This window comes from Vulpes vulpes, chromosome 11, assembly GCF_048418805.1.
Source record: "Vulpes vulpes isolate BD-2025 chromosome 11, VulVul3, whole genome shotgun sequence".
Classification (NCBI taxonomy): Eukaryota; Metazoa; Chordata; class Mammalia; order Carnivora; family Canidae; genus Vulpes; species Vulpes vulpes.
Genome location: NC_132790.1, coordinates 12,261,958 through 12,278,050, shown reverse-complemented (window position 1 = coordinate 12,278,050; position 16,093 = coordinate 12,261,958). Strand labels below are relative to the sequence as shown.

Here is a 16,093-nt window from a genome sequence, read left to right as displayed (position 1 = left end):
ACAGCTCTTCTGTGGGTACTGAAGTTTTTTTGTTGTTGCTTTTTGTTTGGTTTTTTTTTTTTTTTTTTTTTTTTGGTACTGAAGTTTTAGATGTGCTTATAGTATTGTATGTCTGGATTTTCTTTGGGAAGAAATAGATTTCTTTTCACCAGCAAGAGATGACCCTCTGCAAGGATGTTGAGAAGGATATGGTGATAATGACAACTGATAATTTTTTTAGTGATTAGGGTTGGGTATATTACCTAAAATAGGGGTCAACGAGCTATATAGCCTACTGACCAAATTCAGCCAGCATCCTGTTTTTGTATGGCTCTCCAGCTAAGAATGTTTTTGCATTTTAAAGCATTGTAAAACAAACAAAATAAGATTATGTCACAATGACCTTAGGTGGCTTGCAAAGCCTAAAATATTTACTATCTGTCCCTCTACAGAAAAAAAAAAAACCAATATGCCAACTCCTGATAAAATATTAGGCCGGTGATAGATAGAGTGGATAACACTTTAAGATCTTTTGCATCCAGGAGACAGATGACAAAGGATGAAAAACAGCACAGAGTTCACCATATGGGTGTGCCTGGCTGCCTTAGTCAGTAGAGCATGTGACTCCTAATTTTGGGGTTGTGAGTTGGAGCCCCTGTTGGGGGTAGAATTTACTTGAAAAAAAATATTCAGCATCTAGAAATCAGGTGGTTATATTACAAATTAACTAGATTTAAATTTGAGACTAAGGTTCAAAGCTATATAGAAAATTGCCATTATAATCAATTTATTTTGGCAAATGGAGACCGATTAAGTAAACTTAAGAGAAATTTAGGATTAATTATAGGTAGTAGTTATAGCTTGCTAAATTAAAGCTAATGTTTTCTTCTAGAGCATGGTGACTATGAGAAGGGGAATCAGCCAGGAAGCTTTCTGGGAAGAAAACAGAGAGGAAAATACTAGTCTGGGACTAAGAAGTTATCACTGGTAGCCTATAAAGAAGACAAATAGGAAAACCATCCTAATTATCTGCGTATCAAAAGGGTTGAATGTTGCTTTTTAAAATCCATTACTTTATACTTAATCTAACCCAAAGGACAGGCTTTTTAAACTGCTTTTGACAGAAGTGCCTTATTAGTAAGGAAATAGCACCACCCATTGACACTGCTTTAGAATGTTGAGTGATGATCCTTTGAAGATGATGAGGGGAGGGAGAGTGTCTGATGATTTGTAATTTTTCTTGTATTTTTGGTAACTGGGTGTTATTCTGATTTGTATTTTCCTTATTGTGGTAATGGGTATTTTGAAGGTTAATACAGCTTATTAGAGTGACCTTATTCTATTTTTTTGATTTCTCAATCACAGAGTGCATAATTTATGGAATATTCTGTCTAGAGATAATTTTTATTCTCACTTTCCCAATTATTCTCCCAAACTGTAAGCTAGGTAAAATCGAAGATGTTCCATTTTGTCTTTACATATATTTGTTTGTTTGTTTCTGGTTTGTAACGAAGTGTTTCTTTGTCTTTTTCTTTTTCCCCAGATGATTCTTTGGGATTGGGACTTAAAGCAATGGTATAAACCTCATTATCAGGTAAATATAAGTAAATATTACTAATAATATCTGTAATGAAACTTTTTAATTGAAGTATAGATGACACATAATGTTAGTTTCTGATATACTGTAATGAAACTTCTGACATCTATTTTTTTTAAATTTATTTATTTATTTATTTATTTATTTATTTATTTATTTGAGAGAGCACGAGGGGGGGTGGGGGAGGGACAGAAGGAGAGGGAGAAGCAGGCTCCCTGATGAGCAGGGAGCCCAAGGACCCTGGGATTGTGACCTGAGCCACCCAGGCACCCTGAAACTTTAGACATTTTTAAAAAGTTACATTCGTAAGATTTCTATGCTATGAGATTTTTTTAACTGAACTAATTTAAAATAAACAACTTTCATTTAGATAATTTTTTTAAAAAGACATTTTTAATCATGAAGGGGAAAAGGTAAATGATAAATCATACTTGTATAAGTTATTTTAAAAATATTAATATAATTGGAGCTCAGAATAAACTAACAATTCTATATTAAGGTTGAGATTTTTTTTTTCTGATTGTGGGCAACTCATTCAGACAGGGAAAAAAGTAGATTAAAAGCCATATATGAGAAAAAGCAAAACAATTGGCAGAATATTTTATTAGGGAAGCCAAAACACTCTACTTACAGTTTTTGGCTTTTTTTTTTTTTTTTTTAAGTTTTGGGTAAATTTTTAATTAAATTATACATACAGAAAAGTGCACAGCTTGATAAATTTTCACAAACTAAATGTCCCATGTAACTAGAACCTGTATCAAGAAATAGAACTTTACTAGCATTCCAGAAGCCTCACTTATGTACCATTCTGGTTATTGACTGTATCCCCATGGATAATGTCTGTCCTGACTTTCTAACAATTAGTTTGGCTTATTTATGAACTTTATATATATATAAATTAAATCATATAATATGCACTTTTAAACTTTTTTGATGACTTAAGTAATATATATTCATATCAAAAGAACTGAAAATAGAAGTATAGGAGAAAAAAGAAAACCCATTCCTAAATATCAAGCAATAACTATGTTAATTATGTTAACTTATGATATATATCTTTACAGATATTTTCCCATTTGCCTATTGTATTGAAATGTGTGTGTATTCGATTCTACAAAAAATATGTTATTATAATTATATATTATAATTATAAATGTAAATTATATATAAACATACAGAATAACAAATATTAATAAATATATAAAATAAATTTAATTATGTTATAATATGCTGTTTTAAAACCTGGTGGTTTTTATACTGATAGATAAACATTAATATTAAATCTCTGTCCTTTGTATTCAAAGAAACATTACCTCTGTTTATTAGATTTATTTAGTTGTTTCTATCACCATTTTTGAGAAATTCCTTTGAATTTCTCATTCCTTTGATGGGATCTATTTATTTATTTTTAAAATTTATTTATTTATTGATGAGAGACACAGGCAGAGATATAGGCAGAGGGGGAAGCAGGCTCCCTCTGGGGAGCCCAATGTGGGACTTGATGCCCGGACCCCAGGATCATGGCCTGAGTAAACGCAGACACTCAACCACTGAGCCACCCAGGCATCCCTGAATGGGTTTTATTTTTAAGGTTTGAATGGAAGAGCCACAACAGCCCAGAAGAACAAAATATTCTCTGGGTTTTGGTGAACAAAAAGCATACCTATTGCAATCAGGTGAAAGCAAGAAAGCCACTTCTGACCTAAAAAAGGCTGATTCTTTGACCCACACAAGGGCTTCCTTATCAGTCATACTCACCAAGATCCTCAGTTTCCAATTAAAAGAGTATTTAAATTACCAGTAAAATCTAAAGATACATAAGCAGTAATGGTGAAGAGCATAGGCTTGTAGTCAGGCACACTGATATGTGATATCAGGCACCTTTCTCCCTTTTTCCTTTCTCTCTTCCCTCACCACCTCTTTTCTTTTAAGATTTATGTATTTATTTGAGAGAGAGAGGGAGGGAGAAAGAGCTAGAGCTTGTGCCTGCCAGCCTGGGGGCAGGGAAGGGCAGAGGAAGATGGAAAGAGAAACTCAAAGAGAGACTTCTCGCTTAGCAGAGTCTACCCCTGGGCTTGACCCTACAACCCCAAGATCACAACATGAGCCAAACCAAGAGTGGGAAGCTCAACGGACTGCATCACTCAGATGCCCCTCCTCTTTTCTTTCTAATGATCCCTTTACAAAAATTTTAATGTACACTCATACATAAAAATGCACAAATTGTAAGTGTACAACTTGATGAATTTTCTCAAAGTGATTATATTCATGTGACCATCTTTCAGAAGAATTCAGCTCCCCCAAAGCCTCTCTTATGCTCCCCTCCTGGTCATCAACTTCTCCCAAGCATTATTTCAGTCCTGATTTCTGTCACTACAACTTAGTTTTTCCTGTCTGTGGATTTTATATAAATGGAATTAATGATACATATTTTCTATTTTGATTCTTTCTTTCAAAATTTTCTTTATAAGGTTAATATTATTGTTATTGCCCATAGTAATTCATTCATTTTCATTGCATTTAGTATTTCATTGAATGAATATACTCTCAATGTTTTCATTTACTCAATAATAGATGGACATTTTTTTCTTTTCAGCTTTTTGTGTGTCAGGAAGCAAGAATTCCTATCCCCTCAAAGGTCCTGTAGCTGGACTAAGAATCAACTGACATAAAACAGATTAACAGAGAAAATGAAATTTAATAGGTATCTGTATAGGTAACCTACATAGACTTGGAAATTCTAAAGATAGGCAAAATAAGATATCTATGATATCTTATCTGATAAGATATCTAAGATATCTCAGCTGAGGATAAAGTGGACAACAGGGGTCCAGGACTTCAGAGGAAAGGAATGTAATTCACAGGGTGGTAGAAAGAGCAAATATTTGGTAATTAAGTGTTTGCCCTACCATGTAGTTGGTTCACTCACATAAAATTCCTCTTTGCTGGGTGCCTGGCTGGCCCAGTCAGTAGAGCATGCAACTCTTGATCTTACAGGTTTGAGCCCCATGTTGGGCGTAGAGATTACTTAACATCCTTTAAAAAATTTATCTCTGCTAAAAACCGTTCTTCTGGGAAAAGCCCCCAATTTAGAGTCTTCTGTGTACTTAAAGGAGGGGCAAAAGTTTCCCTTAAGACCACAGGACTTCAAGTGCTTTCAGCTCAAAGTAATACACGTGCCAAAGTGGCACATTCTGGGATGGCCTGTCCTGAACCCCTTCATGACTATTGTAAGTAATGCTGCTGGCATTCTTGAGGTCTTTTGTTGGGTGTTTGTTGGAGGGGGTTGCTGGGTCACAGGGTATGCGTGCATATGCTGAGTTTCAGTAGATAGCACTCAATTTTCCAAGAAGTATCAATTTTTACCCAACCATCAGCCTTTGAGAGTTCCAGTTGCTCCACATCCTTGAGAACCCTTGATAGGGTCTATTTTTAAATCATTCTGGTAGCTGTGGAAGAGTGTATCGTTGTGCTTTTAATACTTGGGATTTCACTGGTAACTCATCAGGTTGAGGATCTTTTCATATGTTAATTGGTTGCTCAGATATTCTTTGGTCAGATCTTTGACTTGTTTTGTTTAAAGATTTTATTTATTTATTAGAGATATCCTTTATCAGATTACGGAAGTTCAAAAAAAATTAAGGAAGTTCCATTCTAATCCCGGTTTACTAAAGACATTTTTTTTTTCTCTTTTTAGTCATGGATGGGTGTACAATTTTTATCAGATGCTTTTTCTGCCTCTATGGAGATGATTCCTGGATTTTTTTCCATTTATTAATGTGGTGAATTGTATTGTTTAATTCTGTGTCTCTGTTAAACCATCCCTGATGTAGGAAAAGACATTAGAGTTCAAAGCCGACAGCCAAAAAAGAATTGAGACGTCTTTGGTGCAAAAAGATGGTTTTATTAAAGCATAGGGACAGGACCTGTGGGCAGAAGGAGCTATACTCGGGTCATGAGGAGAGGCCCATTATATACTTTCAGGTTGGGAGGGGGTTAGAGGTAGTGTAAGACTCTGAGGAATTTTGGAAGCAAGGATTCCAGGAGCTTGAGGGGGCTAGCTGTTGTTGGGAAACTGTCATTTATTATCATCTAATAAAACCTTAGTCATGAGACCCTTCAGATGTATATTGGTGGGTCATATGCTTGGGGGATGATTGCCAACAAGTATTTGGGGGAGTTTAGAGATAAAGGAAGTTCCTAAAGGAATTTTTATATGTTAAAGTAGACTTACAAGATCCTGGAGCTCGGGCTAAGATTGCCTTTTGCCCTTTAGCAAAGTATTAACATCCAGGCAGCTGAGTTCCTACAGGAATGTCACTCTGCCTTTTTTAAAGGACTTGTCAGTGGGCTGTAGGAAGTAAGAAAAATTTAATAATTTTCCTTCTGTCTTTGTTTCTCACATCAATCCCCATATTCCCAGAGAAAAGCAAATTTGATTAAGATATTTAAAAATATATGTGTATATATAATACCTATATATGTCCCTGGATTTTATTAATATTTTGTTTTGGAATTTCAAATCTATGTTTATGAGAGAGAATTGGCCTATAATTCCTGTTTTTTATAATGTTCTTGGTATATGTTGGATATAAAGGTTACAATCTCATAAAACAAAGTGAGATACTCACCCTATTACCTAGAAAAGTTTGGTGAGACTGGTATTCTTTCCCTAATGTTTGAAAGAATGCTATGGTGAAGCCATCTCAGTCTGGAGCTTTTTTTATGAGCAAATTTTAAATTATGTATTCAGTTTCTTCAGTAGTTTTAGGCCTATTAAGTTGTCTGTCTCATAATAATTTTTGGTTAGTGGTGTTTTCTAGGAAGTCCTTTTGATGTTGTTCCCTCTAGACTGCTGAAAGCTCTATTTAACTTTCAAAATAGAAATCTGTTTGAGAATTTTTGCTTGGGTTTCTCCATCTCTCCGCCACTGTTTGCAAATTGGCAAATGCCTTTGAGGGAAAGCAGCTCTGAATTCAACCTACCTTCTTTTTCTCCTCTCTGAGATCTTGCTTGGGCTTTAAAGCCCTGCCTGTCCTGATAACCCTGTACTCCAGTTTTGGTCTTCGAGCCTCCTGTGACTACAGAAAGCTCCACTCTATTTCCTAGCCTCTTAACTACTGTGCTTCTTGCTCTCTCTGCCCTGGCCAGTTATGAATCCACAGCAGACTCCTCGAGAAAAAGTAGCACAGTATGGTGGGTTCATTTTAATTTTTAAACTCTGACTTCTTGTTCTTTCAAGGCCTGGCTGCTTGACTGTGCTCTGATGCCTTGAAATGGGTGTTATTTTTATTTCAGCTTTTCTAGACCAGTTATTCTAGGCGGAAGAGTTGCTTTGAGACAGGCTCCTTGCTGAAAAATAAGGCTAGCCTCTTAAGGCACTCTGAATCTATTTTGTCATCTATGGATCGGGAATGATACCAATTCCTTCAGAGGGCTGATGATGATGATGATGATGATGATGAATGTCTAGTAGGTAGCACTATAAAAATGTAAGTTAATATTATATTAATTTCAATAATGAATTCTAAGGGTCTCTGAAATTATAGTACAAGACAGGACTTAGCAGAGTTTTTCTGTAAAGGGCCAAATAGTAAATATTTTAGCATTTGCAGATGAAAGCCACCTACCTCTCCCTCATCCTCTTCTTTAATCAACCCTAGCTCTCTGGGCAAAAACCAAGATTTGCCACATGTAAGCCAGTGGGAAATAGGAATTTAAGTTCAGCTTTAAAAATTTGTCACTCTTGCTCTTCTCACCCAGAATAATAAAGGTTAAAAATCCTTACCAAATGACCTTACACAATATAGTCCCTCACTTTACTCCCTTTTACTTCTCTGACCTTGTGTTCTACTAACTTCTCCTCCATTTACTCTGCTCTAGTGACTCCCGTCCCCTTTTATTCCTCTGACAAGCTAGGCAGGCTGGGTGTCTGGGTCTTCACACTTGTGAGTCTCTCTGCCTAGAATGCTCTTTTCCCATCTCTGTCCGTTCTTAACATATTTACCTTTCCATCCTCTCTAACATTTCAGTGGCCTCCATTACTTCCTCTTCTCTTTCCTTGCTTGATTCTTCTTCCTTAACTTGCTCAGAATCCATGATTTTCCCTTGTTCATATCCATTAGCTGGGGTCTCATGTTCTCAAAAATGTGGTCCCAACTCACCTTTCCATCTTATTTTCCAATGTTCTTTTAGAAAAAAATGAAGCCAAAAAAAAAAAAAAAGCCCAAAAAAACAAAAAACAAAAAAAGAAAAAAATGAAGCCTGTATTTTAATAATTTCATGTTCCTTGTATTTGGCTATTTTACTACTTTTGTACCTTTATTTGTATTCGTTCTTGAAGAATAAACGCCCCAAATACATTTTTAGCTTTATTATAATCTTTATAAATAAAATCCTACCAAATTACTAGCTCAAATGCTACTCCTTCCATAAAGTTTCTGCCAACCATTCAGATTAAAGTTTATGTATCTTCTTTGAACTCCAATGCCACTTTATCTATATTTTCATTTCATCATTTTCCATAATATTAATCATAGTAATTTTATTACATGTTGTGGCAGAGGGGCTATTGCCATAACACGTGTCTTGTCTAATCCAGAAGTTGCTTTCTCCCTGTAGCCTGAAGACTCTCTTCCCCCACCTAGAGATTCAATCTGAGGAAATTCCTCCCATCTCCTCACCCACAGAGGTATAACAAGGACCAGTGGGAACCCTAGTGGCATCAGAAAACCATCAAGCAGGCTGAAATACCACGGTGAATGCTCTGGAAACTAAAATATCATTAGAACCACATTCCCGAGGGGTGCCTGGTGGCTCAGTTGATTAAGCATCTGCCTTTAGCTTTGATCATGATCTCAGGGTCCTGGGATCAAACTCCACATCATTGGGCTCTCTACTCAGTGGCAAATCTGCTTCTCCCCATTACTCTCCTTCTGTTTTCTCTCTCTCTCAAATAAATAAATAAAATCTTAAAAGAAAAAAAGAACCGCAGCCCTGAAAAAGTAGACCAGGACTACCTAACAGAAACTACCTCCTAATACAAAAGATTTAAATAGGGGATCCCTGGGTGGCGCAGCGGTTTGGCGCCTGCCTTTGGCCCAGGGCGCGATCCTGGAGACCCGGGATCAAATCCCACGTCGGGCTCCCGGTGCATGGAGCCTGCTTCTCCCTCTGCCTGTGTCTCTGCCTCTCTCTCTCTCTCTGTGACTATCATAAATAAATAAAAATTAAAAAAATTAAAAAAAAAAGATTTAAATAGGACCTTAGAGTCTTGTAGAATAATACCCAAAATGTTGATGATAAAATAAAAAAATAATTTTACATACTAAGAACAAGGAAAGTCATAACTTGAATGGGAAAAGACAATGCTTAATACCAAGATGAATCAGATTTCGAATTATCTGACATTTTTTTTTTTTAAGATTTTCTTTTTTTTATTTTGGAGAGCACAAGCAGGGCAAGGAGCAGAAGGAGATGAACAAGCAGACTCCCCACTGGGCAGGGAGCCTGACATGGGGCCCAATCTTATGACCCTGAGATCATGACCTGATTAAACCCCCAAATCAAGAGTTGGGCATCTAACCAGCTGAGCCACCCAGGCACCCCCGACAAATTTTAAAGCAGCCATCATAAAACTGTTCTAACAAGCAATTACAAATAAAATAGAAAATCTCAACAATAACAAAAATACAGATACATCCCCTTTTATTGCACCTCACAGATACTGTGGGGTTTTTTTTGAAAATATTAATGTAAGTTTTTAATGGTTACTACATTATATATGATTCTTCCATCCTTCAGAATTTTAGAGTTGACATTGTAAAGTAATGAACTAAAATTTTTTTAGCAGCTTTATTCTATTTTATTTATTTATTTTTGTATATTTTCTTATTGAAGTTCGATTTGCAAACATATAGCATAACACCCAGTGCTCATCCCGTCAAGTGCCCCCCTCAGTGATACTGTGATTTTTTTTTATAAGTTGAAGGTTTGAGCAATCCTGCATCAAGCAAATAAATCTATTTTTGCTTTGTCACTTTAACAACAGCATTTGCTCACTTTGTGTTTCTCCAACATTTTGATAATTGTTAAAATATTTCAAATTTTTTCATTATTATATTTGTTAAAGTGATCTATGATCAGATTGATGTTATATTGTAATTGTTCTGGGGTGACAATGAGTCATGCTCATATAAGATAGTGAACTTAATAAATGTTGTATATGTTATAACTGCCCCACTGACCCGCTGTTTCCCCATCTCTCTCCCTTCTCCTTGGACCTCCTTATTTCCTGAGATGCAACAATATTGAAATTTGGTCAGTTAATAACCCTGCAAGGCCCTCTTAGTGTTCAAGTGAAAGTCGCACGTCTCTCACTTTAAATCAAAAGCTAGAAATGATTAAGCTCAGAGCGGAAGGCATGTCAAAAGCTGAGATAGGTCAAAAGCTAGGCCTATTGCCCAGACATTCAAGTTGTGAATGCAAAGAAAAAGTTCTTGAAGGAAATGTAAAAGTGAACTTCAGTGAACATGTGAATCATAAGAAAGTGAAACTTTATTGATGATACAGAGAAAACTTTAGTGTCTAGATAATCAAACCAGCTACAACATTCCTTGCAGCCAAAGCCTAATCCAGAGCAAGACCCTAACTCTCTTCAATTCTAGGAAAGATGAGAGAAGTGAAGGGACACTTGGGTGTCCAGTGATTGAGTGTCTGCCTTCAGCTCAGGGCATGATCCTGGGTCCCAGGAATGAGTCTCAAATCTGGCTCTCCAAGGGGAGCCTGTTTCTCCCTCTGCCTATGTCTCTGCTCTTTCTGTGTGTCTCTCATGAATGAATGAATGAATGAATGAATGAATCTTTAAAGAGAGAGAGAGAGAGAGAGAAATGAAGAAACTGGAGAAGCCAAGTCTGAATGTAGCAGAGGTTGGTTCATGAGGTTTAAGGAAGGAAAGGAAGGAAGCCATCTCCATAATATCAAAGTTCAAGTCAGTGCTGATGTAGAAGCTTCAGCAAATTATCCAGAAGATCTAAGCTAATTAATGAAGTTGGCTACACTAAACAACAGATTTTCAGTGCAGGTGAAACAGCCTTCTATTGGAAGATGGCACCTAGACCCTCCCATGGCCAGAGAGGAGACATCAGGGCCTAGTGACTTGATGTTGAAGCCAGTACTCATTTACTATTCTGAAAATCACAGGGTCCTTAAGAATTATGTTAAACTAGGATGCCTACCATAGATAGTGATTCCTCTGTTGGATCTGGGCAAAGAAAATTGAAACCTTCTGAAAAGGAGTCACCATTCTAGATGCCATTAAAAACATTTGTGATTCGTGGGAAAAGATCAAAATACCAACATTAATAGGAATTTGGAAGAAGTTCATTCCAACCCTCATGGATGATTTTGAGGGGTTCAGGTATTCAGTGGAGAAAGTAACTACACATGTGGTAGATATAGCAAGAGAAATAAAATCAGGAGTAGAGTCTGAATTGCTGCGATCTCATGATAAAACTTGAACATACGTATGAGGAGTTGCTTCTTATGAATGAACAAAGAAAGTGGTTTCATGAGATAGAATCTACTCCTGGTGAAGCTGCTGTGAAGATTGCTGAGATGACAACAAAGCATTTAGAATATTACATAAGCTTGATAAAGCAATAGCAGGTTTTGAGAGGATTGACTCCCAAGTTTGAAAGAAGTTCTACTGTAGGTAAAATGCTATCAAACAGCATCAGGTACTACAGAGAAATGTTTGTGAAAGGAAGAGTCACTGAATGCAGCAGACTTCCATTTATTTTAAGAAATTGCCAGAGCGACCCCAGCCTTTAGCAACCACCATTTTGTTTTGATCAGTCAGCAGCCATCAGTGTCAAAGTCAGGACCCTCCACTAGCAAAAAGAGGACAACTCACCAAAAACTTAGGTGATAGTTAGCATTTTTTAGCAATAAAGTATCTTTTTTTTTTTTTTTTTAAGAGTGGGAAAAGAGTATGAAGGGGAGGGGCAGAGGGAGAAAGAGAATTCTAAGCAGGCTCCACACCCAGCAGAGCCTGGCACAGGGCTCAATCTCACAACCCTGAAATCCTGACCTGAGCTGAAATCAAAGTCAGATCCTTAACCAACTGAGCCACCCAGGTGGCCAGATAAAGTATTTTTAGATTAAGGTATGTACACTGTTTTTTTAGACATAATGCCATTGCACATGTAATAGACTACGGTATATTGTAAACATAACTGTTACATGCACTAGGAAACCAGAAAATTTCTTTTGACTCACTTTATTGTGCTATTTACTCTATTGCAGTAGTCTGGAACCAAACCTGCAACATCTCTGAGGTAGATCTATAGAAGTTATAAAAAAGAAAGAAATGAAAACTATGGAACTGAAAAATGCAATAATGGAAATTAAAACTTGCTGAATGGGCTCAGTAGGAGAGTGGAGATGACAGAGGTTGGAATCTGAGCTTCAGGCTAAAGCAATAGAATTTACCCAATTTGAACAACAGGGAGAAAATAGGTGGAAACAAAATGAACAGAGTCTTAGGGACAATAACAAAAGATCCAAAATTCATATCAGTATCTGAGAAGGAGAGAGAGTGAGTTTAAAAGATTATTTGAAAAAAATAATGGCTGAAAACTTCCCCGAATTTTGCAAAAGACGTAATCTTACAAATTTGAGAAGCTGAGTGAATCCCAAATATGAAAAAAAAAGAACCCAAAACCAATAAATCTGCAAGCCATGTCATAATTAAACATTTGAGAAATGACACATGATTGTATGGGAATGTCAACTCAAATATCAATAGATTTCTCACTTAGGTGTGGGAAAATAAATGCTATTATAATACAATTTGTGGACATATAGATTTAACCAACATATGGGAGGGCAGTTTTATAGTAATGATCAAATTTTAACCTGTTCATTTACTGTGGTTCAGAAATTCAATTTTATGGGAAGCTATTTGTCAGAAATATCCTTAATTATCTATAGTGACATATATAGGGGAGTATTTATTCATAAAGATTAGAAATAACTGGGCTATACCCTAGCAATAGGAGAATATTTTCACATAAAAACTAAGACAAAATATTACTTCACCAGGGAAAAAAATTCTCCAAAGAGCAAAGACATTATTTAGCTAATTATTGTTCTAACTTTCATAACATTTCTTAGTCCCAAAATGTGTTGAGGATACTTACTAAACAGTTTTATAGTAAACTCATTACATGCATTCAGTAATTATGAATTTCAGACACATTCAAATATAAGTTCAGGGTACAATAAAAGCACCACAGGTAACATTTAATTCACTATTCTGATTATGCATGTTCTCATTTCTATGGGTAATCAAGTTGAACATCATATATATGTATTTTCATTTATTTTTATTTTTTTATTTTTTTGTGATAGTCACACAGAGAGAGAGAGAGAGAGAGGCAGAGACATAGGCAGAGGGAGAAGCAGGCTCCATGCACCGGGAGCCCGACATGGGATTCGATCCCGGGTCTCCAGGATCGTGCCCTGGGCCAAAGGCAGGCGCCAAACCGCTGTGCCACCCAGGGATCCCTATATGTATTTTCAAAAAGTAAAAATCAGACCACGTGTATATGTCAATAAAATATTCATTCTAAATTTTAAAAATATCATTTCTATCCATTCTTTAAGGTGAAGTGTGATGTTACTCCTTCCATGATACTATTGGTGACCATGAGTTCAAAATTAATCACTGTGTCCTTTGAACTCTGACCCCGTTTTCCTGTATTTTTATCTTATTTTCCATAATATCGACAGATATACTATTATTTATTGCACTTTAAATATATGCACTATATATTGCCTTATGTGTTTTACCTGTATTCTCAGACTAAAGCCTCACGTAAGCCCTTAATGAGGTAGATGTTATAATCTCCATTTTATGGTAAAGAAACTAAAAGGTTCAGATGTTAAATAATTTGCTCAAAATCATACAGTTAGGATTAAAGTGTCGATTTCAAGCCCCAATGTCATTGCAATGGAGCCTTATCACTGTGATCGACTGCCTCTTAAGTGTGTAAAGTAAGTGAAAGAACTGCTGTGGATGTGTAATGTATATTTCTATCGATTTAAAATAGAGTATTTCTGAAATGTTAGAGTGTTTAAATCGCAAATCTGTAATATTACTTTTTCTTTTCTTTTCTAGAATTCTGGAGGTGGAAGTGGAGTTGATCTTTCAGTGCTAAATGAGGCTCGAAATATGGTGTCAGATCTTCTGATTGATCCAACCCTTCCCCCACAAGTCATTTCTTCCCTGCGGAGCATCAGTAGCTTGATGGGTGCTTTCTCAGGTTCCTGTAGGCCAAAGATTAATCCTCTCACGCCATTTCCTGGATTTTACCCCTGCTCAGAAATAGAGGACCCAACTGAGAAAGGAGATCGAAAACTTCACAAGGTCAAGATACAGTAATTAGCCAGTCCTACTTACCATGTTTAATATTTTCAAATTAAAAGTGCTCCTTTATAGCTTAGATAAAATATACTTTCTTTTTCAAGGATCAGCTTTTTTATACTGTATATTGAGCTGTTTCGGACTTCAAGAGGTGGTTATAAATCTCAAATAATTCTAATTGAGTATTCAGCTTTAATTCTAAATAACTTTGCTATAATCAGCAGTTATCACTTCATCAGTTACAACTCTTTATCATTGTTACTGTTTTTAAGAAGTAGAAAACAACACACAAATTGAATTCTAGGCTTGTATAACAAAGTAGTAGTCCAGTCATGTCATTAATTAATCTATTGTATTATTTAGAATCCAGGAATCGTTCTTATTGAACCACAAAGAATTGATCGTTATAATATTCATTTTATGAATTACATAGCATTATCTTAAATGGATTTTCACATCTTTTTGATCTGTTCTTTTTCCCCTTTACCCTCTAAGGACCGCTATAGCCCAATAGACATTGATTTTTTCCATTATTAGATATGGGATTAATTTTTCTTAATATCAATGCTTCAAAATAGGCTTTTCTTTAAGAAATAATAAATACTGTTCTAAGTAGGTTTATCTTATGCTCGTTCAGAGTGCTTTTAATATAAGCTTTATTTGATTAATCAATATCTTTATCAATAGCTAAAATCATAAACTTGAGAAATAATATGTTAGAGATTATTCTAGATTAACTTATTCTACACGGGTAAAGAAACTAATCAAGAGAAGATAAAATTCAAATCAGTTAATTTTGTTCATTGTAATAGTGTATATAGAGCTTAGAAACAGTTAAATATAGTTTTGGAAGGATTTTGATCAGATAGTTCATTGTGTTAGTTCTCAGCATTAGAATATAGAAATGTTGAAAAATTAAGCAAGCCCAGTTAGGGCAAAATTTTGGTAATTACTGATCATAAATCTAGATGATAGGTGATTATGTGATGCTTTTATTTTTAAGAAAATTATACAGTAGCACCTGCCTTCGTCAAAGTCCAATTAACAATGGTACTTAGCTGCATGACATTCTTTCTTTCTTTCTTTCCTTCTTTCTTTCTTTCTTTCTTTCTTTCTTTCTTTCTTTCTTTCTTTCTTCTTTTAAAGATTTTATTTATTTATTCATGAGAGACACAGGCAGAGGGAGAAGCGGGCTCCACGCTGGACTTGATCCCCGAGTCTCTAGGATCAGGCCCCGGGCCAAAGGCAGAGCTAAACCGCTGAGCCACCTGGGCTGCCCCAAGCTGTCTGACATTCTTTTTAGCACTCTACCTATGAGAAATAGGTTAATCACAAGCATCAAAAAGCGACAGTAAAAAATTCATCAATAAAATAACTCTATTCTTAGTTTTCACTTGACATGTGGAAACTATGAGCATATATGATATGCTCTTCTTTTGTATTTTCCATTGACATTTGATGTCATTTGCAGTTTTTTTCTTTTTTCAATTGAAGTATACTGGACACAACAGAAGAGCAATCTTCAAAATAATAATCCTTAAAAGTCTTAATCAGAACAATCTTACTGACACCATTATGTTTGTTACTGTGTATACTGTGTAAAAAAGTGCACTAGTACATTTTAAAAACATTTTAAACAATATTAATTAAACAGGATGCCTAAGTGCCTCATTTCCTGAACATTCTAGGTAATCAGGTTTATTTTTGGTACTGATAGGAGTAAGTCCTATAAGAACCAGGAAGTAACCTTTATTTCATTTCATTGTGTTCTTTAAACTTCTTTCACATTTAATTTGTCTCTGCTTTTGGAATAGAATAGAAAAAGACTGACGCTACTCCAGAAAAGAACCATAGCTATTTATGAAAAGATAATTAGTGAGGAAAAGGAGTTGTAAAAAGTAATTTAATGTAAATGTCTTACATGTGTGTTAAGAACTAAGAAAGACTATATGAACCTAAATTATAGCCAGAAAGGATTATGTTCCACAAAGAACTTTTTCTCTGTGAGTCTAACTACGAATCTTTACAAAATCAACATCATTGGGAAATTTAAACATAGGAGATATTTATCTCTGAGATGGTTTCAGTAT

General features: G+C 35.6%; 1 protein-coding gene across 1 annotated transcript in view; it reads left to right on the top strand.

The window, feature by feature from the left end:
• PDE3B (phosphodiesterase 3B) overlaps positions 1-16,093 on the top strand; it is a 167,575-nt gene that overhangs the window by 94,980 nt on the left and 56,502 nt on the right. The window contains exons 2-3 of the mRNA XM_026008139.2: positions 1,523-1,573; positions 13,758-14,006. Of these exons, the coding sequence (XP_025863924.2) occupies positions 1,523-1,573; positions 13,758-14,006 (300 nt within the window). The remainder of the gene's footprint in view (positions 1-1,522; positions 1,574-13,757; positions 14,007-16,093) is intronic.